The sequence below is a fragment of the Silene latifolia genome, chromosome X, assembly GCF_048544455.1.
Source record: "Silene latifolia isolate original U9 population chromosome X, ASM4854445v1, whole genome shotgun sequence".
Classification (NCBI taxonomy): domain Eukaryota; kingdom Viridiplantae; phylum Streptophyta; class Magnoliopsida; order Caryophyllales; family Caryophyllaceae; genus Silene; species Silene latifolia.
The window spans coordinates 322,591,250-322,618,289 of record NC_133537.1 but is presented as its reverse complement, the minus strand read 5'-3'; the positions used below and the strand labels follow the sequence as shown (position 1 = coordinate 322,618,289).

General features: G+C 41.3%; 3 protein-coding genes across 3 annotated transcripts; 2 read left to right on the top strand and 1 right to left on the bottom strand.

Moving 5' to 3' along the window:
• The first annotated feature begins 9,170 nt into the window (after positions 1 to 9,170).
• On the top strand, positions 9,171 to 10,757 carry LOC141622036 (25.3 kDa vesicle transport protein SEC22-1). The gene is made up of 5 exons (XM_074438112.1): positions 9,171 to 9,415; positions 9,605 to 9,774; positions 9,978 to 10,121; positions 10,226 to 10,293; positions 10,521 to 10,757. Exons 1-5 carry the CDS (start codon positions 9,219 to 9,221, stop codon positions 10,626 to 10,628), a joined length of 687 nt encoding a protein of 228 aa, XP_074294213.1. The 5' UTR covers positions 9,171 to 9,218; the 3' UTR covers positions 10,629 to 10,757.
• A 283-nt stretch (positions 10,758 to 11,040) lies between these two features.
• LOC141620701 (transcription factor LAF1-like) lies at positions 11,041 to 13,069 on the bottom strand. The gene is made up of 3 exons (XM_074437505.1): positions 12,931 to 13,069; positions 12,070 to 12,199; positions 11,041 to 11,593 (listed from the first exon to the last, which is right to left on the bottom strand). The coding sequence occupies exons 1-3, from the start codon at positions 13,067 to 13,069 to the stop codon at positions 11,041 to 11,043; spliced, it is 822 nt and encodes a 273-aa protein (XP_074293606.1).
• A 9,431-nt stretch (positions 13,070 to 22,500) lies between these two features.
• LOC141620700 (uncharacterized) lies at positions 22,501 to 24,492 on the top strand. The gene is made up of 4 exons (XM_074437504.1): positions 22,501 to 23,281; positions 23,363 to 23,457; positions 23,596 to 23,700; positions 23,914 to 24,492. The coding sequence occupies exons 1-4, from the start codon at positions 22,501 to 22,503 to the stop codon at positions 24,490 to 24,492; spliced, it is 1,560 nt and encodes a 519-aa protein (XP_074293605.1).
• Positions 24,493 to 27,040: the final 2,548 nt, after the last annotated feature.

The window sequence follows — 27,040 nt, the reverse complement described above, 5'->3', positions numbered from 1 at the left end:
TAAGAAATCCGTTTTTCAACGGATAGGAGTGATCCATGTGGTCATCGGGGGAAACGAGAACGGCGGGTCAGCTCATGGGCACAAACGGCACCTAAACGAGCTGTATCAGGCCATCAACTTTGTGCCCAACACAGCGATCGCCCCTGACATTCCCGATATGACTATTGGGAGGAAGGACTACGAGGGAGTCATCGCCCCTCATAGCGACCCGCTTGTAGTCAACTTGGACATATCCAACCACCTGGTGAAAAGGTGCCTGATTGACACAGGCGCCTACACAAACATCATATTCAGGGAGTGCTTCCTTAGCCTCGGCCTGAAAGTCAAGGATTTGAGCCCCTGCACCAATCCACTGTACAGCTTCTCCGGGGCCGGCCTGGTACCCCTGGGTTCAATCAGACTGCCAGTGATGCTCGGCGAGGGGAATGCGGCTAAGAATGTCCTAGCTGAGTTCGTCGTCATTGACGGCTCGTCCGCCTACAACGTCCTCATAGGCCGGATTACTCTGAGCGAAGCCGACGCAGTGATGTCCATCCGGGCCCTGACACTAATGTATGTCTCGGACCGGGGGGAAGCGCAAAAGCTCGTCTCCAAGGACGAGAAGGACGAGGTGGTCAACGTCCAGATATCTGCCAGAGGATGCAACATGCAATCCCTCAAAGTGGCAAACAGTCAGAGAGGGGGAAAATCCCATCCTTACAACAGGAGGGCGACCTCATGGATGCAACTGACGGCTGACGAGGGAGGTGTGCTTTTAGTGAGCCCTTAGGACACTGGTGATTTTGTGAAAACATTGTATAGCGGCGGAGGTGTCCAAAACAGTTGTGGGCACCCCGACGCATATTTGTATCTAATGTAGAATAATCTAAGTTTTCCCATCAAAGTGCTCATTTTTCCCGCGGTCGTTATGAAGAAGCAGACGCCGGCTCACACTGTCATACCGACAAGAACGGCAGTCTCTACCAGGAAGCCGACGCCGGCTCATACTGTCATACCGATAAGAGCGGCAGTCTCTACCAAGAAGCCGACGCCGGTTCATACTGTCATTCCGACAAGAGCGGCGGTCGTTATGAAGAGGCAGACGCCGGCTCACACTGTCATACCGACAAGAGCGGCAGTCTCCATGAAGAAATGTAGCGTTGTGGCAGTCACCCCAAGTAGTAGACGTAACGGCAGTCACCCCCAGAGGTGTGGCGCTGTCGCAGTCACTCCAAGTGGTAGACGCCGCGTAAAACGCTATCCAGGAACAGACGCCGGCTCACACTGTCATACCGACAAGAGCGGCAGTCTCCATGAAGAAATGTAGCGCTGTGGCAGTCACCCCAAGTAGTAGACGTAACGGCAGTCACCCCCAGAGGTGTGGCGCCGTCGCAGTCACTCCAAGTGGTAGACGCCGCGTAAAACGCTATCCAGGAACAGACGCCGGCTCACACTGTCATACCGACAAGAGCGGCAGTCTCCATGAAGAAATGTAGCGCTGTGGCAGTCACCCCAAGTAGTAGACGTAACGGCAGTCACCCCCAGAGGTGTGGCGCCGTCGCAGTCACTCCAAGTGGTAGACGCCGCGTAAAACGCTATCCGAGAATGTACGCCGCTCACACTGTCATACCGACAAGAGCGGCGGTCTCCATGAAGAAATGTAGCGCCGTGGCGATCACCCCAAGTAGTAGACGTAACGGCAGTCACCCCCCAGGTGTGGCGCCGTCGCAGATCACTCAAGTGGTAGACGCCGCGTAAAACGCTATCCAGAATGTACGCCGCTCACACCGTCATAACGACAAGAGCGGCAGTCTCCATGAAGAAATGTAGCGCTGTGGCAGTCACCCCAAGTAGTAGACGTAACGGCAGTCACCCCCAGAGGTGTGGCGCCGTCGCAGTCACTCCAAGTGGTAGACGCCGCGTAAAACGCTATCCAAGAACAGACGCCGGCTCACACTGTCATACCGACAAAAGCGGCAATCACCCCCGAGCGCGTACACACGCGAAGCGGTCGCGGCTCGCCAGCCACGATTGATACTCGCAAAAACAATCAAAATGCCTTAGAAGCGTTAAACAGTTGAGATACGTACTCTAAACTGCCTCGGCCAAACCGAGGCGGAAACAAAAGAGACGCCCAATTAATAACGTAAGAAGGCAATTCAGGCAAAAATGAGAAAAGACCTCGGCCAAGCCAGAGGCAAAGCAAAAACGATAAGCACAGTTGAGACACTCAACTATTAGCGCAAGGAAAAGAAATAAGATAAAGACCTCGGTCATGCCGAAGGCAAAAGAAACGAACTCTTATTAAAAATGATAACAGGTTACAGGAGAAGAGAATACAGACGACGGTCGTCCCCATAGGGATAAGCCAAAACACAACCTACCAAAGTTGTACAAAATACAAAGAAAGAAAAGCAAAAAGTTACAAATGTGTCATTTGGAGCGCCAAAAGATGGCAGGAAGGAAGGGCTTAATAGTTGGCTCCCGAGCAGCTGAAGCTATCCGAGACGCCGGGTGAGCCTGGTGACAACCGCCCGTCTTCCTACGCCTGTTGCTGCTTGCCATCAGCAGCGGTAGCCGCATCTTCTTCAATAGGCAACCCGACGACTTTCCTAACAATGACCTCGGACTTGGCCTCGCGGCATCAGATCACCGCCCTCATTCTCTCGGCTTCCTCCTTGGCCGCCTTAGCCTTCTCAGCAAGAGCTGCTTTCTCCGCGGCCGCCTCCTTCTCCATCTTCGCCCTCACCGCCTCCTTGGCCTTCTCCGCCACGGCTTTCTCCTTAGCCTCGAGCTTGTCATCAAGAAGCTCGTCAAATTGGCCCCACGGAAAGGAACCATCAAGAGGGAAAAGCTCCCCGATCACTTCCCTATCAGCTTCTTCGGCCAAATCCCGGAATTCAGCACACAGTTTGGGGAGCATGACGGTTTGGAGCATCTCAATGTCCTCCTCCTTTTGCCTGATGACGGCCTCTTTGCCCCGAATCACCTCCGCCTGGGCCTTAAACAGGTCCCTGGATTCGTTCCTCTGCTGGAGATAGAGGTCGGCACGCCTCGAACAAGGTTACATTTCTCCAGGCGACTTCGCGCCTTCAAGTGCCGCAGCCCTCGGCCTTGGCTCTCTCGGAAGGACCTCCTTTTCAAGATCCTCCCCGAGTTTTCTCTCGGCCCAAGAGCGCCTTCTCGGATCTCCCCTAAGCCTCTCGCTCATTGAGGAGATCCAGGCCGCGACGCCGACGCCCACACGCTTAGTGGCATTACGCTCGAAACACTCGAGCCACGGCCTTCTCCTGCTCCATGAGACGAGCACCGGTAATCACGTTCCACCTCGCCGCCTCCTTAATCGCCTTCGTGCCTTCCTCTATAAGCCGGGAGACGGAAGCCTTCGGGATGAAGGGACGGTGGTGACACTTTGACCACCACTGCACCGGGAGAGGGAAGCCTTCTGGGATGAAGAGTTGACGGTGACGCCTTGATCACCAACCTGCGCAGAGATCCCCTCCACTTGCTGCCCAATGAGAGCGAAAGCCGACAGCGGCTGGTCTACAAAATTTAATAAAGGCATCAGTATCAACATATTTCGACATATCAGAAAGCCTGTCATCAGGAGCACCTAATGACCCGGCTAAATTTGAGCCACATGATAGATAGGTACCATGCTTGGCCTTCTTGGCCGGAGGAGGCACTTCCTTGCCAACGGTAGAGGCTGTCTCTTTCCTCTTACGGATAAGGGGAGATTCCTCCGCATCAGAGTCCCCCTCATCGGGAATATCAACAATCTCCACCTTCTTAGGGGGGGGGGGGATGGGAGGTGGAACCGGTGTCGACGCCGTCGCCGCCGAAGACTTTGTTTTCCGCGTCCGACGCACTACGCCGCTAACAACCTTCGCCTGGGCCTCCTCCCTGCTCAAGCCCTTCAGCCGTTGTTCCATAAGATCATTCGGCGACGTCCTAGGGCCGGTATGAGTTAAGTAGAGGAAATAAATCGAAGTTCGAGAAACATGGACATTGAGAGCGGTGATGGGCCTCACACCGACCCCACTCACCCCGTGCTAGGGCCGGTATGAGGCCGACATGGCAAAGCGGCTCATCCTGAAGAATGATCTGCGTCGGGGGAATCCATCTTTTCGGCACCCCACTCTTGTCCACCTCAAAGAGCCTCATTGCCAGCCTCTCATCCTCCTTGAGAGGGACCTTGCTGGCATCCATCTTGAGCTTCTTCCGGGTGACCCACCTGTCATGCTCCGCCTTAGTCTCACACCGCAAATTAACTTGGTGCTGGAAGGAGCGGGGCAGCGGATAGTCATCCGGCACCTTAACGTACACCCACCGATCTTGCCAGTCCTTGCAAGAAGAAAGTTTGTCAACAGAGACATAACCCTGCTCCATTTGCACACTGTACCATCCGACGCGGCCAGAGAATGATGGTTTGAGATGGTGAAGCCGGCGGAATAAATTCACCGTTGGGGCCTCTCCTTTGAAAAGACAGAGCCAGACAAAGCCGATTATGGTCCTCATGGCCAACGGGTGCAGTTGGGCAACGGCAACGTTCATGGCTCTAATGATGGCCATAACGTACCGTTCAGCGGAAATCGGAGCCCGTACTCCAAATGCCGCATATATACGCCGGTGTAGCCCGGTGGAGGGCAACAGACGGCCTGACCCTCCTCAGGAATAACAATTTTGTATCCCCTACCAAAGAAAAAATGGCCCTCGAAAAATTTCGCGCCGGAACAACTGGCGAGCTTATGAGTCCAAGCACGGTCAAGACGGACCTTACAGGCGTCGCCGTGATCCATAACGTACTGCCTCCCCTCACTAGGACGAGGCCTTTCCACATCATCACCGAAATCATCACCAAAATCACCAAAGGAATCATCATCCTCCCATTCCTCCAAAATTTGAGGATCAACTTCAGGAGAAGGAGACCTAGGACCCCCCGACGCAGGTTTACTAGGTCCAGCGTCAGCAGAAGACATGATAGCAATGATTACGTAACAAATAAGAAATGAAAAAGTTTGTTTGTTTACCTTAAAAGAAAAAACACTCGCCGGATCAAAGACTCTGAAGATTGGAAGAAAAAGGAAGCCCTTGAAAGTTTAGAAAGATGAAGATTTTGGAGAAAATTTGAGAAAATGAAATTGGTGGCCAAAATCACTTTAAAAACTCGCCTATTTATAGGAAAAAGCCCATAAAGAAGGACCAATCGAAATGACCCATGAAGCGTCGGCCAATCAATGAAAGCGGACACGTGTCGGACATGCAACCACGGAATGTCAATCGTCGCAACGAAAATGTCAATCAACGCAACGGTGACCAGCGTCTTCAACACGCCCTTCATATCTCTCGCCTATTCATTTTCCTCAACAAATTCCCAGGTATCTGTTCTCCGCCGGCTACATGATCAACCATGCTAGGGAGCACCGGCCTGGGGGCAACCAAAAACAACCGGCACTCTCAACCCTGGTCTCGGCCAGCGTCACTTTCTCTTCCACATCGGATGCCCCTTACGCATCCATACGGAGGGGGGATATATATGGTACGGCCTAAATAAGAACCAGGCCGAGATAGAAGAAGCCGATACAGAAAATTTGCAGAAATCACTTTCGCAGAATATACGCTCAGCATACATCGGAGCCCATGCCACGGCATAGACTATGCTGGGGGCAAATTGATGGGGCATATTCTGCACCGCTGACCAAGTCAACATGTTGAGCAAGGTCAAAGATATCCACGAGTCAACAACTTAGACAGCCTAGCCGATGCAACCTATCGGCTCATTCAATCGGGTCTCGGCCGACAACCAAACCAATAGGGACACATATCCGCGTACTCATATCCAAGACCCTCGGCCGGCCTGCCATAGGTCCATCGGCCGAGGGTAGAACGGTCTTTCCACCTGCTAGCCACTTGGCCACTTGGCCACTACGTGACAAAAGGTGAAAGTCTATAAATACTCCTCAACCTTCATTGAGGAAAGGATCCATAAATTAACCCAAGAATCACTATTCATCTGGTAATATCTTCCTTATCTCTCTACAATACGCGTTTAGTCAAGTAACGCATACTTAGCCCTTTAAGCTTACTGACTTGAGCGTCGGAGTGAGTACGCTCGGCAAAAGCCGAGCCCTCAGTTTGTTCATCGTTTCAGGAGAGATCAAAGGAGGATTCAAGCAAAGACGTCATTCTACAAGCTACGAGTGGTAACAAATATCTGCTCTGGAATTACACCCGGAACAGAAGGAAATATTGAAAATACACGGTAAATGGTAATGAGATGAGCTAGCTATCTATAACAAAAAGGGCTGAGGATCGCATGGCATTGAGGTGGCCAATAACACGGGCCAGTTTAGCCCGACTGTGTTGTTTTTTCATTGGCATGCACGGGGACTGTGCAAAGCCCGTGTTGGCCAGTCATAAATATGGACCGGTTTTTGGCTCTAATATGATATGAGAGTAACCCAACTCGCCCTAGACCGCAAAAAAAAAAAAGGATATCAGAATGGGTTAAGGCCATGCCTAAGCTGGTCCAGCACAGCCTATCTCCTAGATGTACTGGTTCAGCCGTTCAGGGCTAAGCTAGGAGAGCCTAAACCCACCCGGCCCGGCCTGGCACTAACCCGGCTCGTGGCCAGGTCTAGCATGACATATTTCTACGAGTCATTATATATACTTCATTCTACGACTATATTCTACCGAGTTTTGTAATAAAAGTTTAAAACGAGTCAAATACTACCTCATACATAGTGATGTGCAATTTTTTTGCCATTTCTTAGACATTTTATTTTCCGTCTCATCTAGCTATTTGACCTGTTTCATGTCTAAAACGGATATGATCGTTTTAAACCAGAATTTGTGTTTTGTGGTAATGAATACAAACATTCAATATATAACTTTATGAACATATAGGGTGGCTGACAAGATCTTCTATGACAAGCTATGCTACATTATAGTAGTAACATTAATGTCACAAAGCTCGAAGTGGACAAGATACACTCAATCTATTTTGTATAAGTGTGAGTTATGTAAAATATAAAAGGGTAAAGTTGCAGGAGTTGAAATTGCATTTAAGATACGCGCATTTATAAGATTACGTACTTGCTCTAATTTCCAAGGCACATCTCAACTCAGAAATATAGACCACATAATACTAAATGATATACATGGAGTACTCATGGTTGGTTTAATGCTAATTTTATTTGGGTTTGTTTTTATTTGTCAACGACTGTGTCAGCTGCCTTATTCATGACGACTAAACTTGTGCAAGGTAATAACTCTTATTATTACTCCGTATTATTATTGACTACTGTATATGCTTCTGACTCCATGCATTCATTTGAGTTACTAGTACTAGTGTACTATAGGACGACTATATTTAATATTGCCAACTTTTGGAATTGAACATATATGAAATGATCGACTTGGTCACTTTGTTAACTTATGGTTCGTCGATTGCTAAAAAAGAACGTGTTATAAATTTCGAGAGAGATGAGAGGTGAAGCCATGGATCAGACCAGGTAGATCAATGATGGAGCCAGGATTTTAAGTCGGTGTGGGCGAAAATTTTAAGCGGGGGCGAAAGGGTAATATTATAAGAGGGCAGGGGCGATTCTAGGATTTGATAGAAGGGGGTGCGTAAAAAAAATTTACAACGAAAAATCGAGTTATACATTAAAAAATCTTATTTAATTGGGCAAAATATATGGTAAAAGAACATTAAAAAAAATTGCTCAATAGAAGGATTGAACCCATGACCTTTTAAGGTAAAAAAAAGTAGGAAAATGAAAGGGCGCCACCGGGTGACACCCAATTTGGGCGCCACCCTCTCACATGGGGTGAGTGCGGGCCCCTTCAATAAAGAATGCTTGTGAGAGGGTGGCACCCAAATTGGGCGTCACCCGGTGGCGCCCTATCACTATCCAAAAAAGTATCACAAAACACTAGATCAACATAATTAATATGCTCCTTTATCAATCAAAATTTGTACTCCCTCCTATTCGTTATTTTCTTCCCCTTTGATGTGGGCACAAGATTTTAGGAGATTATTAAAGAATGAATAAAAGAAGATGGTGGGGTTTGTGAATTGGAGAGAGAAATGAATAATTAGAAATTAAATAAGAAATTATGAGTTAGGTGGGGTTTAGTGATAGGAGAGAGGGATGAATAAAATAAGAGTAAAAGTTGAGTGGGGTTTGGTAATAGGAGAGAGGAATGAATAAAATAAGAAAGGGGAAGAAAACCTGAATAATCCGATTAAGGAAATAGGGAAGAAAATAGTGAATAGGAGGGAGTATTTATTTTTGTCAAAGGGGGTGCAGATGAATCCCCTGCACTCCCATGAAAACCGCCCCTGTAAGGGGGCCTTGAAAAAATTCGAAAATTTTAACTAAAAATTTTGAAATTTTCAAACGCCACTGGGGACGACCGCCTATGCTACCCCCCTCCCCCCTCGCTCCACCACCGAGGTAGACCATGTTAGGGTTTTACCATATGAAATTAAATATATACGGAGTACCTTTGTGTTTTAGCGTGTTTTGCATGTTAGAGTTTGAACATATATATAATGAATGTGATCTATATATAAAACTTCCTTAACATTTTCTCACACAGATTAGATTATCATATATTATGTTGAAATTGTAAGAAATAGTATATACCTTACAAACGTAACGAAATTAAAATCATACTCCGTAATATTATATTGGTATGTACAATAGCGAATACAGAAAAATTTCTTTTCGGGGTCCGGATTAATATTTAAAATCTCTATACACATATATAAAAAAGTTATAAATTTATTTTTTTAGCCTGAAAATTAGACAAAATACGCAAAAAAAAATTCTGTTTCCGATGTCCGCACACCCTGGAATGGCCTTATGGAATGGCCTTAGTAGATGCGCCGCTGGGTATGTACCGAATTTTGTCTCTTGAAGTGTGAACTAAAAATGTGCCATAGAGGAAACCCTAAAGGGAAGAAAGTCCCAAAAGCAAATCAAGGACAATAAGATAGTGATAGAGGGAGATCTTATATGTATCCTAAAACTTTTGGAACAGTTCTCTTTGACGTCATTTTCACACAAGGAATTGCCTACTTTCTAAGTTGTCCCAATTAAAGTACAAACATCTCATTTCCTTGTCTTTTAGTAGCTCTTAATTATCATAGTCCTTCAAACCAAAACATTAGTCTCATTGCTTGTTATCCCAAATTACGTAATTAGGCAATAATAATAATAATAATAATGGTGAAGCTAACAATAGTTGAAAGGATTAGTGATGGGATGCCATTAGCACAAGGTCTTAGATATATCGGCGATAATAATGGCAGTTTGTCGCACTACATGAGACAATCTGAATTTATTCTGAAAGAAATCGCGAGAGGTTCTTTTGCTCCTAGTCCAAAATTCATCGTTCGCCTTGATCACCAACAATCTTTCAAGTATAACCCTTTCCTCTAATTAATTATTCGCGAAGTAATAAAACTTTTCTAGATTAATTAAGGCTATTAGAATTGAGTTCAGCATATTAACTCTATCGACGAACTCAATTCTAATAGCCTCAATCATCTTAATGTTGCTTTACTAACTCAATTCTAATAATCCAAATTTAAATATTGCTTTGTATGAAGTTGTTTGATTGCGAATGGTGTTTGCTTCATCACATTGTGTGATTCTTGGTACCCAAGAGCGCTATCTTTCGATTACCTTGAAGAATTGAGGCTCGAGTTGGAGAAACTTGAACAAAGTGATCAATTTATTAAGAACGTTAAAACACCATATATGTTGGGCGTCAAGTTTGGTACGTTGATGAATGACCTTGATGTACATGCTGCTATGATGCAATAAAAAAAAAAAAAAACAATTTCAATTTGGTTGATCGACGTAAATTTGAAGTTAAACAATCATTTATAATAAAATATAACGATGATTCAAATTTTAGATTACTTCGAGCTTCTATAGATTATTTTTAAGGTAAACTCATTTCGAACCTTATCATCATAGACAGTGCAATAACCAATGTAAAGAAGAAATACCTAGACACAAGAACGCAAGCAAATCTAAAGAAAATATATGCAAATCGTGGACGTGAATTGGAAATTATGACGGAGGAAATGTCTACAATTATAGAAAACAGAATTCAAGAAGGTGTGTTTTTACACTTATTTTATCTTTTCTCTAATATGTTGTTATATATGTAAAATTGATGCTAATTTCTTCAACTCTAAAACGACGTATATATGTATTGCTAGACTATAGAGAAAGGGCTAAAATGGCTCCTCAAGTTGTTTCACCTATTTGGAGTTCTCGGCGCCTTGAGGTATGCATGTGTAGTTTAAGGAAATACGATTTCAAGGTAGATAAGCGTATTGTAATGAATGAAAATGAATTTTAATTTGTCTTTATTGTCACCAAGATCATATATTGTCTTTATTTTTTGCTCGATTTGAAAAAAATGTCTTGTCGTTCGATTTTAGACAATATGTCCTTTTTTCTTAAATTTATTTTTTTGGAATGTTAAAATAAATTTTTTTTTTTTTTTGATAGGTGTTTGCAATGAAATGGATGCCAATTGGTATTACAATTAGCGTTGTGATCACAATTCTTTTGTGGGCTTCACTAGTTATGTCGGACTATGTTGTAATAAGCTCCTAAAATTACCATGTTATTTTTGAAGCTCAATGCAAGAGCCCATTCTTTTCTCGATCTAATCTTCAAATCAGCCAACTTAACCGATAAAATCGTGAAATTGTACCCATGACAGGTGCATCAATATAGGCGTTGTCTTTGTAGCAACATTTACATTAATACGAAGCAGATTTTTAATTATTACGGAGTAATATGTTCAGAGTAAATTATATACTTCTACACAAATATGACAACAAAATTAAAATTATTTGCACAATAATACATTAATACCATACAAGTTTTCCCATTCCAAATCAATGTAAATATTTATTAAATCAAATGATTTGACTCAGTTTAATTAGTCTAACAATGATACATTGTTCGATAACCATACCGAGATTTCCTAAATTTGAACTCCAAGTTATACATTATTTGTGCATTAAAATCCATTGTAAGTAGCATTTCCAGCTGAGAAAGCCATGAAGCAACTTCCAACTGTACTTTGATCAAGGAAAGTTAATGGTATATCTAACAAACCATTTTCAAATCCGTCTCCAATTTCGCCATGGTAGTACTTGTCTATGCAACTCGATGAAGAACCTTGATCATGTCGAAAACATTGCATAAAGTCTTCATCCTGTTTCTTCGACGTGCTAGAATTGTGTCCATTTTGGAGAGTAGAGTTATCATCAGCTAACCACTCTGAAAAGACAACTTTTGGGAACAATTTTTCATTTCTTTGTTCGATATTATTGAGTATTTGATCTTGAATTTTAAAGGGTTCGAGTTCAAGTCTTGAGACGACATTGCTTGCCATTGGGTTTAAGGAAGAATAATCGTTCTTTTCCTCGCTAGTTAAATATGTAAATTTTGGGTTTGGGTCGATTTTGGGTTCCTCGAATGTTGATGTTTTTTTCTTCAAGTAAGAATGCCAGTAGTTCTTTATCTCATTGTCGGTTCTTCCAGGCAACTGCTTTGCTATTGTTGACCACCTACACGATAATTTTCAAAACAGAATAAACACATTTGGTTTTACAACAACTAACGGAGTAATAATTTCAGAAAGTTAAACAAGAATGTCTAGGAAGGTTTATCTCCTCTTTAATTTGTGCGAACGAGTATAGAATAAATAAGATAATCTTACGGTAGAACGTTGTATTATTACTTGTATGACATACATAAGGACATGTTGAATTAAGAGCGACAGCTTTATATATTCGTCGAATCATGTATTCGTGTGAATGCTCCAAGTTATGTGGTCCTTAAAACGTTAATTACTGTAGAAATCGACATAATGAGTTTAAGTAGGGGAGAATATGACAATTAACTACCTAATCAACCAAATTTTTAGTTTTTTTAATCCCACTGGTAATATTTAACAGCTGAAAGATCATATTTCCAAGTACAACAACTGTCAATTAATGAATATAATTCTAAAGATGAAAATGAATTGAGTAGTAAAATTTACTTGTTTCCCAAGTCTTTATGAAGGGTTAAAATCAACTGTTCTTCCTGAGAGCTGAAAACGCCTCGTTTCAATCCCGGCCTTAAGTAATTAACCCACCTTAATCTGCAACTTTTTCCATTCCTTTTCAACCCTGCAAAGTTAAGATTATACATAATCAGCATTAGAATATATATTAATGACTGATGGAATGCAATTGTTTTCTTAATACATACATTGTCCAACTTTGCAAGAAATAAATTTAGGTCGTTCTACAAATGTTTACATGCCTATCGGCGGCTTAGATTGATTAAGCCCATACCAACAGCTTCTGTATAAATTTAGGTCGTTCTACAAATGTTTACAATTCTTTGTTCTGCATGCCATATTGCTCACAGTCTTCATATAAACTCATATACATACTTGTGTCGGATACTCGACACTTTTTTTTTTTTTTTATGTTTAGCCAATGTCTTGTAGACAAAAAAAACATGTGACTTAATTTGACATTAACCTGTGCTACATGTGCCATATTACTCACACAGCCTTCATATAAACTCATATACCTATGTCGGATACTCAACACTCATATACCTTATGTAGGAAGTTTTATTTTAAAGCCAAAAACGTCCTTTATTTCGTAAACTAGTCGCATGCATCAAAACCTAAACACACACTCTTGTTGTTTTCTTGATTTTGATGTAAGTTTTCCTTGCGCTTCTTTAAATATATTGGCTCGGATAAAACTATATATTGATCGGGAAAAAACATGTGTTTGATCATGTTGGATAGTTCTAATCGAGTCTTAGTAATATAGACTACGTGACAAATACTAGCTAGTAGGTACATATACAATGTGGTGCAAATTAAAGTAAAAAAGCTTACCAGCATTAGCAGGAAGAGAAGTCCAGCAAACAATGCCATGCTGAAGAATATGGTCTTGGAGCCTTTGATCTTCTTCCGGTGACCACAATCCTCTTTTGTGTTTTCGACTCAACTTCTTCTTCGACGCATTAAATCCCATTTGTAAACCCTAAACTTGCTTGATTAATTGACAGTTAACAATAATATGATGTAGATAATCCACCTCTAGCTTGCTTCAAATATATAACACCAACGATCAGATGAATAAATTTTATTTTATTTTTTTGTCATATTATGATGAATAAATAACCAATAATTTGAATTGATAGTTTGATTAAATCTTCAATAGTCCTCCAATGATTTGACCAACAACTTTACTAAAAAAAATGATTTGACCCACAACACTGGGTCTTTATTCGTTAATAAGGATTCGATTAACTCTTCAAACATATAAAATACATTTTCATAAATGTGGAGGAAATGCCACTAGAAACTAGTAAACAATTTTTTTTAACTAAAAAAAATACTTTTTTAATGAGGTATCATTTTTTACATATGTTACTCAACTCGACTGCAAGGGTGTTCATAAACACAAGAGAATAAAGATGAAAGGGCAGCAGTAAAAACAAGAAAGCATCAAGGCATTAGTTGTTACATTATACTCCGGGTAGAAAGTGTTACAAGCTCCTATGTATAGACATATCCTCCTCATGTAATTACACAATTGCATTACACAAATTACATCAAATATATCAAACAAACATTATCTCTAAACTGCGATGATTATCACATCATCTAATACATTATCAAATATATAAAGACGGTTCTAATTTAAGTTGGAATTTTGAAGTTAAACTTGAAAGTAACATTTAAAATCTTAGAAACACGACAAATCTTACGATAGATTATCAGATGATGGTCACTAGACAACGTGTGTCACTCGCAATTTGGTCGACAAATCTTACGATAGATTATCTTCAACACAAAAGGTTAGAGTGTTACATACATTGTCTAACATACATCATAGGTACATACATAGTATGTCCGTACAGATTTAATGAGAAGAAATGGGTGAAAACAATTAATTGACTAAATCTTCAAGACTATGAAAAGACCATAGATATTCCGCGGCAAAAAGGAAAGAGTTGAAGCGATCATATCGTTAACTCGCTGCACCTGTAGATTACTGCTACTATTATTCTACGTTATTTGCATCCATTTGTAAACAAGTCTAACTACACAAGACTTTGCCTGTATTAGTACTCCATCTGTCCCGGTTATTTGTTGTCCTTTTCTATTTTGGAATGTCTCAGTCATTTGTTGTCCTTTCTATTTTAAGAATGAACTTGATGAGTAATTTGATCATTCTCATCCAATTTGTTCCACATGTCATTTAGTTATTGGCCTATTACTCTTTCCTTGGTCTTTGTGCCAAAACGAAAGGACAACAATTGACCGGGACGAAGAGAGTATTTTTGAGTGTCTAACTTGTAATATATCAAGTTTATTGGTATTGGTTAAAACCAAGTCAAGATTCTTTTAGTATACCAGTTTTCTTTTTGTTCGTATCGTATGTACATGCTCCACCTACCACAATATCTCTATCAAATGATGCAACTAACAAACAAGTATGAGCTAATGAAGCCGATGTCAACTTGTTTACCTAGTTAATCATCCAGAAATGGGACCGCTACTACTAATAACCTAGCTTCGAAACCCCATTGAATTGGTATCAAATTTGCCCCTTGTAGACTTCTTTACACTAACTATAACTATTACCCAAGTATATATCTTCAAATAAATGCTCATGTATGGTATATATCGTACTCCGTACCAGTTTTTGGTGCGTAAAGTAAGCCACAACAATGTCAATTCTGAGTTTTCTAACACTAACAGAGAGACTAGTTTGAAGTGAACCTTAGCCAAATACCAATCCTATTAACACCAATCTAATCCTGTATTATTAATACCAATCAATATGAACTGCTACTGTAAATTCACCAGAGTATCGGACTTTCAAATACTCCGCACTAATAGTTTGTATTAACGATAATCTCCTAAGTTGTTGTTCGTCAGTGAATTTGAATTACTCTAATTAAGCTACAGCCGATGATTCACTACCAATTTCTTAGAGAACATAACTGAGAAAATCAAGTGACCGAAGATCAGAATAACATGGGAGAATTCACAGAATGAAGGTGTTGTTCGATCAGGTGAATTAGTTTTCGACGAGGGACATCAAATCAGGGAGACATGGCTTTAATGTTGACGTTATTTGACAAATGACGTATTATGCAGTGAACATCACAACATGTAAGGCATCACAGATTCACAGCAATATTGAATGCCTAACATAGAAGCCATTGATTTCTTTACTAAACTGCCTGCCATTGTGTGTCGATCCGCACACTTGAACCCTTAGATTTATTTATGCTTATGTAATTTCATTTCCATTGTACATTTGTAGGTAGTTTTAGAATAGGTTTCCATAAATAGGTATATCGCTATTCTGAACTAAACTTGTAAATTCAATGTATCCTGCTACCAGGACCAAACTATCAAATTTCCCTCTTTGAGAGGTGTTAGTCAATGAAAAACCGCTTCTCATCCAAAAGCTTGTTGTTGCTTGTTGCTTGCTTTCAATAATCGTATTGCTTACTTTTATTGCTTTCGTGTGCCGGACTTGATAATCGTGACTAGGATTCCCGACACACACCGACCCGAGACCCGAGTATCGTGCTAGTGGGCGATCCCTCACTAGTACGAAGATCCTTGTCGCTTGCATCTTGCCTTGAGACGGGCAAGGGTGCGCGCCACGGTCCGGAAAAAGTAGCGGACCGTGACATTTGGTATCAGAGCCCGGTCTTCGGACGGGCGTCTGCGAGCCGCATTTGTTTATCGAGATCGAGAAAATGGGCGAAACAATCGAGGACCGAGTGGATGCCTTAGAGGACGCAATCGACGTCAAACTTCCCAAACTCGAGGACATCGTTATGCGGATGGCTGCGAGCCTCGAGGAGTTGCAAAAGACGATTTGTGACCTTGAGATGAAGGTAGACGGGATGGATACCCGCATCCAAGCGATCAGTGGTGCGATCCCCGACGATCGGGAGGAAGAGATCAATCATCTGCATCGGAAGGTTGAGATGTTAGAGAACACGTGTGCCACGCTCGTGAAAGCGGTGGCTAATGACGGAAATCGGGGAGCCATAAGGTGAAGGCCCCTCCACCTCGTGCCTACGATGGGGCGAGGGATTCGAAAGCGGTGGATAACTTTATCTTCGATATGGAGCAATACTTCCGAGTAAGTGGGCTCGACGAAGACGCGGAAGTTGTCACGGCAAGTATGTATCTAGTCGACGATGCCAAGATGTGGTGGAGGGCTAGGTACAAGGAAATCGATGCGGGCATGATTACGGTGACATCGTGGGCCGACTTCAAGAGGATCTTGAAGGATCACTTCTACCCCGAGAACACGGAGTTTGTTGCTCGGAAGAAGTTGAAGGAAATCAAGCACACCAAATCAATCCGAGAATACGTGAGGGAATTCTCAGCGTGCATGCTCGAGATTAGCGAAATGTCCGAGACGGATAGGACATTCGAATTCATTGACGGGTTGAAGAGGTGGGCACAACAGGAGGTCATGAGGCAGAATCCCAAAACTCTGTCTTCGGCCATATCGGCTGCGGAGCGCCTGCTCGACTTTCACGGGGAGCGAGAGGTACCAAGAGTTGTGGCGCCAACGGGGAATGCTGGTACGTCACAAAGTGGGTATAATGGACAAAGGCCACAAAACAGCGCCATTTCAGTTGGGAACAGTCGGTTCCGCTCACAAGGAAGTCAAGCCCAATCGGCGAGCACTACAAACTCGCCCTCAAGCTCGTCTTCGAAGGCGGGAAACTCTACTGCTTCCACAACAAAGAGACCGTTCGTGTGTTTTGTGTGCAAGGGTCCTCAAAAGATGGCCGATTGTCCGAATCAAGCGGAGTTCAATGCCATGTTCAAGAAGATGCCGAAAGGGGCTCAAGAACATCTTGATGGGGCGTTGGCTGACTATCACCAAGAGTGTAACGAAGACTCGAGTGATGGTGAAGACCAACCACGGATGGGCTCACTTCATAGGATCAGCGCGATGGGGAAGTACGAAGCTTCCTCCGCCAAGAAATCCGACGGGCTCATGTACGTGGACATGATGGTGAATGGGAAGCACGCACGAGCTTTGATCGACTCGGGTGCCTCCCACAACTTTGTTACGAAAGAAGAAGGCGATCGGTTGGGGCTAGTTTGCGGGATGCTAACAAATGTACTGAAGCGGTCAATGGGAAAATGAGACGCGTCCAAGGAGTGGCTAAGAAGGTCGCGGTCCAAGTGGGTGAGTGGGCGGGGGGAGCTCGACTTCACCACCGTTCCGGATGACTTCAAGTTAGTACTCGGGATGCGGTTCTTTCGAAAAGCATTGGTAGTATTGAAACCAAGTGACGGATCGATGCTACTAATGGGGTCTATCGTAGTGAATACGGTAGATGGCGACGAAGACAAGGGGCAGCATCGAATTTCGGCTATGAGGGTGATACCGATGCCGAAACAAGGGATGCGACCTTGGAGAATGCCTAAGGGTTCGGTGGAGCCGAGGGCGAACAAGACCCAGGCTAACTACGATGCTAAGTGGCCTGGGGGGCGGAAGAAGAGTCTACCCCCTCACCGAGGAGTAGACAATGAGGGCAGAGATGCCCAAAGAAGTAGGCCTCGTACCATCAGGGGGCCGCGTCGATGTGCTGAATCGACGTCCTGGTTTGCGGGTCAGTCGACCCAAGAGATAAGGCCTCGTACCATCAGGGGGCCGCGTCGATGTGCTGAATCGACGTCCTGGTTTGCGGGTCAGTCGACCCAAGAGAGAAGGCCTCATACCATCAGGGGGTCGCGCCGAAATGCTGATTCGGCGTCCTGGAGGACTCACATTCCCTTGAATGCAGGTGTTGAAGTGACGAGAGACAAGATGAAGGTCCGTTGGAGCCAGTACTTGGAGAAAGCCCGAAAGAGTTCTTTTCAAGCAGCGGCATAGTGGACTTTCCCGAGAGACAACTAGACAAGGAGCATGTGGTGGACTTGGAGAACATGATGTTCGACAGCTTCTATGTCAAGGAACTCCAGCCTATCCTTGAAGGGACGAAGATGCCAGTCATTGTTTGGGATGAAGCGCAGATTCAAGCCGAGTTGTACAAGCCAACCCCCAACACCGCATGGACAGTCAGAGCTCACCGAGGATGTCTCACGGAAGCACCATTCAAGATATTTGTGTTGCCGAGGGCGGCAACAGATTAGGTGGGGGAGAGTGTGACGATCCGCACACTTGAACCCTTAGATTTATTTATGCTTATGTAATTTCATTTCCATTGTACATTTGTAGTAAGTATTTTCTTATTAGTTTTAGAATAGGTTTCCATAAATAGGTATATCGCTATTCTGAACTAAACTTGTAAATTCAATGTATCCTGCTACCAGGACCAAACTATCAAATTTCCCTCTTTGAGAGGTGCTAGTCAATGAAAAACCGCTTCTCATCCAAAAGCTTGTTGTTGCTTGTTGCTTGCTTTCAATAATCGTATTGCTTACTTTTATTGCTTTCGTGTGCCGGACTTGATAATCGTGACTAGGATTCCCGACACACACCGACCCGAGACCCGAGTATCGTTCTAGTGGGCGATCCCTCACTAGTACGAAGATCCTTGTCGCTTGCATCTTGCCTTGAGACGGGCAAGGGTGCGCGCCACGGTCCGGCAAAAGTAGCGGACCGTGACACATTGCATCATCTCATTTACGAGTTGGGGACAATTACATGACTACTTTGCACTTGAAACATGAGCACCCCACCAAATAAAGTACTCCCTTCGTCTCCCATCATTTCTTTTAGCATTTCTATTCGTTTTTAAGAGTAGCTTAAATCAAAGGTAAACAAATGATCGGGATAGACAAAGTACTAAATAAACGCTACATTCTATCACTCCGTTCTTCATTTTACTTCCAAATGCTTATGTAAAGGCCAAAGCAGTCAAAATGTATAGAAAACCAAACCAAATCAAGATTCGTTACTATGCATTTGAAACGTAAACGATCAAAATAAGTTGGTGAATTTTGTGTTTAACTTTATCATTCATGCTCCTTATAATATGAATTAACTTATGTTAATCTATGAAATCAAGGTTTTGATACTGACACGAAAATATACCTAAAAACATTATCATTCATGCTCCTTTTAATATTTTTAAAATGTATTGAACCTCGGTGAATTTTAAATATAAAAATTACCAATTTATCTCCAATAAACTCATTAAACTTTTCTCATTGCCACAATAAATTTTCCAAGTAAATCAACTAAAAAAAAAAAAAAGGAAAACTCAACAATAATGTTCTACACTTCCATTAATAAATGACCGTCACTTGTAAATTCCTCCGTCGAATCCGTACCACCATCATTTTTATTATTTACATAGCAACTAGTGATTCCATTAATCTAACACCATCAATCTCCCATATATTTAGCATCTAATATAATCTTGAGTTTTTACGAAGTTCAAACATAGATCATTCCTCAAATATCGAGCTGAGAACCTGAGAATATTACTACTATACGCTTTTCTTAAGAGAGACCAGAATTAGCATCCTCGCCCGGCCTCAGCTTGCCACCAGGAAGTTTGTAGAAAGCGTTTCCTATTTTAAGCATCAGTACATGTGGATGCTTGTGCTCGTGAACCTGCAATAACAACCCACCTTAGAAAGTAAGCTGAATAAACACTTTGGACCAACATTAGAAGACGTGCATCAGCAGGGACAATGTCTCCAAATTTAATTCTGATTATGTCTCCCGGTACCAATACGGCAGCTTTCGACTCTTTCCATTTGTTATCCCTCAGCAACTTACACTTGGGACCAACATTAGCCTTCTTCCCTTTGATAAAACCGAATAATTTCAGACAATTATTGTTTTTCTTTTTGTCGCCGTCTAATCTGTTGGGTCCAAATATTTTGAGCCTGCGGGTTGCCTCTTTTGAGGTTAGACCGTCCCGCGTACATTGCAGTTTCTCAAAGACGTACTCATCAGTTGGATTGACCAATTCAGTTTTGGTATCTTCAACATTCTCAATCGTTATTATTGGATCAACCAAGTCGTCAGTTTTGGCATCTTCAAGATTATAAGCCTCCTTCAACATGATGTTGGCAATAATGTTTTTGGCTTCAGTAAGAGTCGGAAATGGAACCATCCCAAGAATTTGGGTACGGTTTGCACCAAATTGATCATCATCAAGACCTTTGACAAAATCATAAGCTTTGGCTCGCTCTGCCCGAATCAGGATCATATATGCAGCCGACATATTTATCGGAAACGATACACTACACTACACTACAACAGAACAACCTTGCCAAACAAAAGGTAGACTGTCGTCTTCGATCCCCTAACTATGTAGAGAATACGGAGTGAAAATCTCCGTAATAATAATAACTAGTTTTTAACCCGTGCAAAATTGCACGGGTATGTTATTCAATATTGTAAATTAGCAAGATTATTTATAAAAAAAAAAAAAAAAAAAAAAAAAATTACATTTTCTATGTAGATTTGAATTACAAATTACATTTGTAATTATCAAACAGGACGTAAAATACATGATGTCTTAGGTTTATTGTCTGAATATTGATTAATTATGATTTGTCCTCTTGATAGTTAAAGTATAAATACCTACTTAACATAGTAATCGAGAGACTGATTAAAAACCGATAAATAAAATGAAAGGAGATTTTTGTATGAAGATTAACATCTTTTAATGCATTTATGTGAATGTGCGTGAAAATTAATTAGTGATTCTGTTTATTAAAAGTTTTATAATTGACAAAGTTAAACAACAAAGCATGTACTTGTTAATATTTAATCCAACTGAATCTATTTTTTTCCTGGGTCTTGACTCGTGAAACTTTATATGTCGATTAATTCTAAGTAACTCATTAACTTACGTCGAAATCTGATCCACTATATGTCTATATCTGAGGATTAAATAAAAGTTTATCTTAATATAAAATATAGTACTTGCCTCATGTTATTAATAAAGTATTAAAAGGAAATTATTATTTGTAATAAAAATAGCTTCCCTATTTAAAAATGGGTTTTACAGTAAAAATAAATGGCAAAATAAAAGCGCCATAAACTTATTTACTGACTGTAACCCGTCCCCGTCATGTAACTCATATTACAAATTTGCCTCATGTTATAGAGTTCCCAAATTTTGAGTTTTGATCCGAACCGTTTATATTTGAGTCTAAATAAACTGATTAATTATATATATTTGTCTTTACATTTTTAAGTTCATAATGTAGACCTATAAAAATTTAATTTAACTTGAATTAACCTGGCCTGTTATTTCCAAGGTCAAAACCCGTAAACCTTGACTCATAACTTTACACGAACGTAAAATAATTCGTTATTTTAGGGTCGAAACCCTATCCAACCCGACCTACTCTACCCGATACGTCATTAGTTAATAACTTGATGTTAAATATGAATAAAAAAAAATATATTAATTTTAGTACTTTAAATTTAACAACAATTTATATAACTTTGATATTATTTGATAATAAAATAGCTATTTAAAAAAAAAAAACAAAAAAGAAAAAGATAATTTACTTGCAAAACTCAAAACGAATCATTCTCATTTTAACTCAAACTATTATCTAACACTATTTTTTTATTGTTTTTACTTTTTTTTTTATACTTTTCAAAATATCTTTTCAAGAATTGGTGAAAAAAAGTTTTATATCCGATTTAATGTAATTCAAATATTTAATAAATATAATAGCAATTTTTATTAGGTAATTTATTATACAGTTTAATGTACTTTAGATGTATAATGACAATAAGTAATGAAAACACATATATCTTTAGTAATATTGACTGTATATTTAGTAATATTGACTTTATTAATTAAAGGCCATATGTTCAATCACATTTCAATTTTAATTTTCTTCAATTTATTTTTGATATGTATTTTTATGATCTTTAATGTCTTTATTTGCTAGTTGCTACATGCATCATATAAAAGTTAATGAATTATTTTTGATTTAATTATTCATTATTCGTTATTCGTTAATATTTATGTATGTATAAAAAAACATAAATGTAAACATTTACGTACAAAACATAAATACGAAGTTTTTTCAGAAAATAAATCCAAATTCTTTGTTGCGGGTTCCACGTTTATTGTCACCACGAAATAAATCAATCCTTTCAATCGTGCTCGAACCAAAACAATGACGAACGACACAATAGTCAGAGGAGGAAAGCATGGAGACAGCAGCGGTGATAAGAAAATCGACCACCTTCCTCTTTCTTCGCCATTATACTTGCATCCTTCTGACAGCCCGAGCCTATCATTGACTCAAATCAAGTTCGATGGTGACAATTACGAGCTCTAGGCAGATGTCGTTCGCAATGGTCTCGACGCCAAGAATAAATTGGCTTTTGTCGAAGGCACTATCAAACAACCAGAAAACACTCCGGGACAAGACGAAAGTCTTGAGAGCGTGGCTTGGCGTCAATGTAACGCCATGGTTAAGGCATGGCTGAGAAACGTTATTGAAATTCGACTCCATCCAAGCATCTCGTTCACTGGAACCATTGCAGAAATTTGGAAGGAACTAAAAGAACGTTTTTCCACCGGGAATGCGCCACGAGTACATCAACTAAAAAGCGAACTTAACAGTTGCAAGCAAGGCAAAGGACAATCCATTGTCGAGTATTATACCCAATTAAAAGCCATATGGGACGACCTATCCACCTATAGTCGTGTCCCACAATGCACTTGTGGAGATGGAGCAGAATTGCTCAAGGAACGTGAGGAAGAAAAGGTACATCAATTTCTTATGGGGCTCGACACGAATTTATATGGTAATATTCGTTCTAACTTGTTGATGAAAGACGATATTACTTCGTCAAGTCGAGCCTATGCACTCATGCTGCGAGAACAAAGGCACAAGGCCGTGATGAAGACGAAAGAAGAGATTAATGAGGCGGCCATGGCTGTTAAACCGATCGGTGGTGGTGGTCGTGGGAATGGAGCTGGAAACAATGCGAATCAAGAGCAAGCAGAATACAAACCTCCACACTGCGATCATTGCGATAAAGACTATCACACCGAGGAGAATTGTTGGGAAATACATGGATACCCGACTTGTGTAAGAGGCCGTGGCCGTGGAAGAGGACGCGGTAATCATCAGGTAGCAAATGCAACATCGACAAGTGAGAATGAGACGCAAAAACAGGGTCAACAAAACCTCACCAACGATGAGATGACTACTCTTCGAAGCCTTCTAAATAGCAAAAACGAAGGTAGTAAAAAATTAACAGGTACGAAAAATAAAACGTTTGGTGAATGCTTACTTGATAGTGGAGCGTCGCATCATATGACAGGTCGACGAGAGCTACTTGAGAAGGTTTGGGGAAGTAAACCTTCCACTGTTGGATTACCGAATGGATCAAACATCATTGCTAATTTACATGGAATGGTTACCTTACATAAAAAATTGATTCTAAAGGATGTTTTATACGTCCCTTCACTCACTTGTGATATAATATCCATTCAACAATTAGTAGATGAAAATAATTATTTTGTGACTTTTTACCCTGACTATTGTGTTATACAGAACCAGTCTACGAGGATGGAGATTGGACGGGGTGAGCACAAGGACGGGGTTTACGTGATGAGGATGAGCCGAGAGACTGTGTCGAGAGTGCAAACGAGTGGCGAAGTTCGTCTTTGGCATAGAAGATTGGGTCATCCTTCGAATAATATTTTACCTTCTTATTCCAATTTAGTTGGTCGTGATTTATCTTAGAATACTCGTGATGTTTGTGATTCTTGTTGTCGTGCTAAACAAACACGGTCTATTTTCAAGCTTAATAATAAAAGAAGTAGTGAGTTATTTGCATTAATTCATTGTGATATTTGGGGTCCTTACAAGGTAAGTAGTCTATCTGGTGCACACTATTTCTTGACCATTGTGGATGACTGTAATAGAGCTGTTTGGGTACATCTTATGCGAGATAGAGGAGAAGTCAATGGCTTAATGAAAATTTTTTTTAACATGACTTTGACGCAATTTGGTAAACAAGTTAAAGTTGTGCAAAGTGACAATGGGACTGAGTGTCTCTCGGGTCCATTGAAGGAGTATTATGATGAGCATGGTATGGATTTTCAAACCAGTAATGACGACACCCCACAACAAAATGGTAGAGTGGAACGTAAGCATAGACATATCTTAGAGAAAGCGAGGGCACTTCATTTCCAAGCCGAGTTACCCATCGAGTTTTGGGGGGAATGTATTTTAACGGCAGCTTATTTGATTAATAGAACCCCAAGCCGTGTCATTAATGGTCTAACTCCTTATGAAGTTTTATATGGCGAGAAACCTTGTTTCGACCATATTCGTGTTTTTGGTTGTCTTGCATATGCTCATAATAAAGATAGACCGAAAGATAAATTTACTGAACGAGGAAAACGTTGTATTTTTATCGGGTACCCACATAGTAAGAAAGGATGAAAATTGTATGACCTCAAGCGCAAAATGATTCTAGAGTCTCGAGATGTGACCTTTTATGAACATATTTTTCCTTTTGTTGCTCAAAATTCCGCTGGGCCAGAAAGAATAGAGCTAATACATAAAAGGTCGGAAAATGTTGACATTCCCGTATCATCTGAGGCACGTTTTGCAGAAACATTGTTTGAGTCCTCTGATAGTGAAAATCGTGCAAGTGAGGCAAGTCCACATTCAGCATTTGTCGAGGAAAGGGGGAGTAATGAAGTTGTTGAAAGTGAAGTTATTGATGATGGTGGAGCTGGCAAAAACCGTGACCAGAATGTAGGTGAAAGGGTCACGATTGATGAGGCTGCTGTGACAGACGAGCAAACTGATAAACCAGCTGGACGAGGAGCGCGTGAGAAGTTCGATCCTTATTGGAAAAAGGACTACGTTTGTAAATCGACACGTCTTATAAACCCCGTACAATATGCTCCTCCAACTCAATCTTCCTCCTCAAAGAAAGGTACTCAATATCCAATAGCTGATTATGTCACAGATAATTGTTTTTCATCTTCCCACAGGTGTTTCTTAGCGGCTATCAATGTTGTGAACGAACCTCGGTTTTATTCTGAGGCAGTACGACATGGTGAATGGCGAGAGGCAATGAATAAAGAAGTCAAGGCCCTTGAGTCCAATTGTACATGGACAATCGTTGATTTACCTGCAGGAAAACGACCCATTGGATGTAAATGGGTTTATCGAGTTAAATACAAGGCCGATGGAAGCATTGAACGTTATAAGGCAAGATTGGTTGCGCAAGGTTTTACACAGATTGAAGGAGTAGACTATCATGAAACCTTTGCACCAGTTGCAAAGATGGCCAATGTGAGATGTCTCTTGGCGGTAGCAGTCATAAAAGGATGGTCGATTGTGCAATTAGATGTCAATAATTCATTCTTACATGGCGAACTGGATGAAGAAGTATACATGAAGTTGCCGCCGGGCTTTGAGGTTGAAGGAACAAATAAAGTGTGCAAATTACTTAAGTCATTATATGGCTTGAAACAAGCTTCACGTAATTGATTTGCTAAGTTGGCCGACTCCTTGAAATGGTATGGTTTTGAACAATCCTTATCGCATTATTCGTTGTTACTTACAATAAAGAAGGAATATTTCTTGGAGTCTTAGTTTATGTGGATGATATGATTATCGTTAGCAATAATGACGAAGCTAGCAAGCGACTGAAAGGGTTCCTCGACAAAAGGTTTGGGATTAAGGATCTTGGTCGTCTCAAATATTTTCTTGGCATTGAAATTGCAACTGGGCCTAAAGGACTTTTCCTTTGTCAACGCAAATATGCACTGGAAATTGTGAAAGAGTCAGGTATGGAAGGAGCACAGCCTATTCGTACACCAATACAACCAAATCATAATTTAGCAATGGCAGACGGTTTTATACTCAAAGATCCCATGCCTTATAGAAGGTTAGTTGGAATCTGACTATAATACGGCCATATTTGGTGTATGTAGTTCATATCTTGTCACAGTTTGTACATGAGCCACGCAAGGAGCGTATGGAAAGAGCATTGCGCGTTGTCCGTTACATTAAAGGTGCACCAGGAAAAGGGATTGTGATGCACAAAAATGACGAGTTACAATTGGTTGGCTACTCGAATTCTGATTTTGCAGCATGTCCATTGGCTAGACGATCATTGACGGGCTATTTTGTGGCATTGGGTAATACACCTATTTCGTGGAAGGTGAAGAAGCAAACCACAGTGGCGAAATCGACTGCTGAAGCGGAATATAGGGCATTGGCAGGAGTAACAAGCGAGCTGATTTGGATAAAGGCATTTCTGCAATCACTTGGAATTGGACACACGAGTCCAGTGAAGATATTATGTGACAACAAAGCCGCATTGCACATTGCCAAAACCCAGTCTTCCACGATCGCACTAAACACATAGAGATTGATTGTCATTTTGTCCGCCATCATTTACTAAATAAGACTATCTCTACCTCTCATGTAAGAAGTAAAGAGCAAGTTGCAGATTTATTCACTAAAGCTTTAGGAGGTGAAGCTTTTGAGTATCTACAATGCAAGTTAGGCGTCGGCTTGCCACGAGCGCCAACTTAAGGGGGAGTATTGGACGATATTTAGAAAAAGATTATTTCATAGGAATAATCCATGCTATGGGTGCTCTGCAAATATCACTCCATCCTATCACTAATTTCAATTAAATTCATCCTATCCATCATTCTTCCCATAACAATCTAAGGAGATGGGCAACCTGAACAACTGGTCACCGTTGTTATTTTCAGGTTAACTACAACGAACACTATACCATAACACCTCAATCTACCCTATAGAAAGTAGAAACCATATTCCGCCACCTCAGCACCACCGCCACCGCCACCATAATCAATAACTTGATCAACCAATCACCAATATCTTCGTCACTCTCGCATCTTCACCGTCATCATCTTTTGGGATACCAGCACAAACGAAGCAGCTCAATCGACAACAATGACGGAGTCGATACCCCACTTCCTGTCTTCCTCAATTAGTC

Bases quoted from the DNA above. Each gene is read 5' to 3' on its own strand.
- LOC141622036 (XM_074438112.1), top strand. From the start codon at position 9,219: ATGGTGAAGCTAACAATAGTTGAAAGGATTAGTGATGGGATGCCATTA. The intron at 9,416-9,604 runs GTATAACCCTTT...CTTTGTATGAAG, and splicing joins GATCACCAACAATCTTTCAA to TTGTTTGATTGCGAATGGTG. The intron at 9,775-9,977 runs GTACGTTGATGA...TTATCATCATAG, and splicing joins TATGTTGGGCGTCAAGTTTG to ACAGTGCAATAACCAATGTA.
- LOC141620700 (XM_074437504.1), top strand. From the start codon at position 22,501: ATGGTTAAGGCATGGCTGAGAAACGTTATTGAAATTCGACTCCATCCA. The intron at 23,282-23,362 runs GTAGTAAAAAAT...ATCATATGACAG, and splicing joins TCTAAATAGCAAAAACGAAG to GTCGACGAGAGCTACTTGAG. The intron at 23,701-23,913 runs GTTCGTCTTTGG...GGTCCTTACAAG, and splicing joins GAGTGCAAACGAGTGGCGAA to GTAAGTAGTCTATCTGGTGC.
- LOC141620701 (XM_074437505.1), bottom strand. From the start codon at position 13,069: ATGGGATTTAATGCGTCGAAGAAGAAGTTGAGTCGAAAACACAAAAGA. The intron at 12,200-12,930 runs GTAAGCTTTTTT...TTAACTTTGCAG, and splicing joins TTCTCTTCCTGCTAATGCTG to GGTTGAAAAGGAATGGAAAA. The intron at 11,594-12,069 runs GTAAATTTTACT...ATTATCGTGTAG, and splicing joins CATAAAGACTTGGGAAACAA to GTGGTCAACAATAGCAAAGC.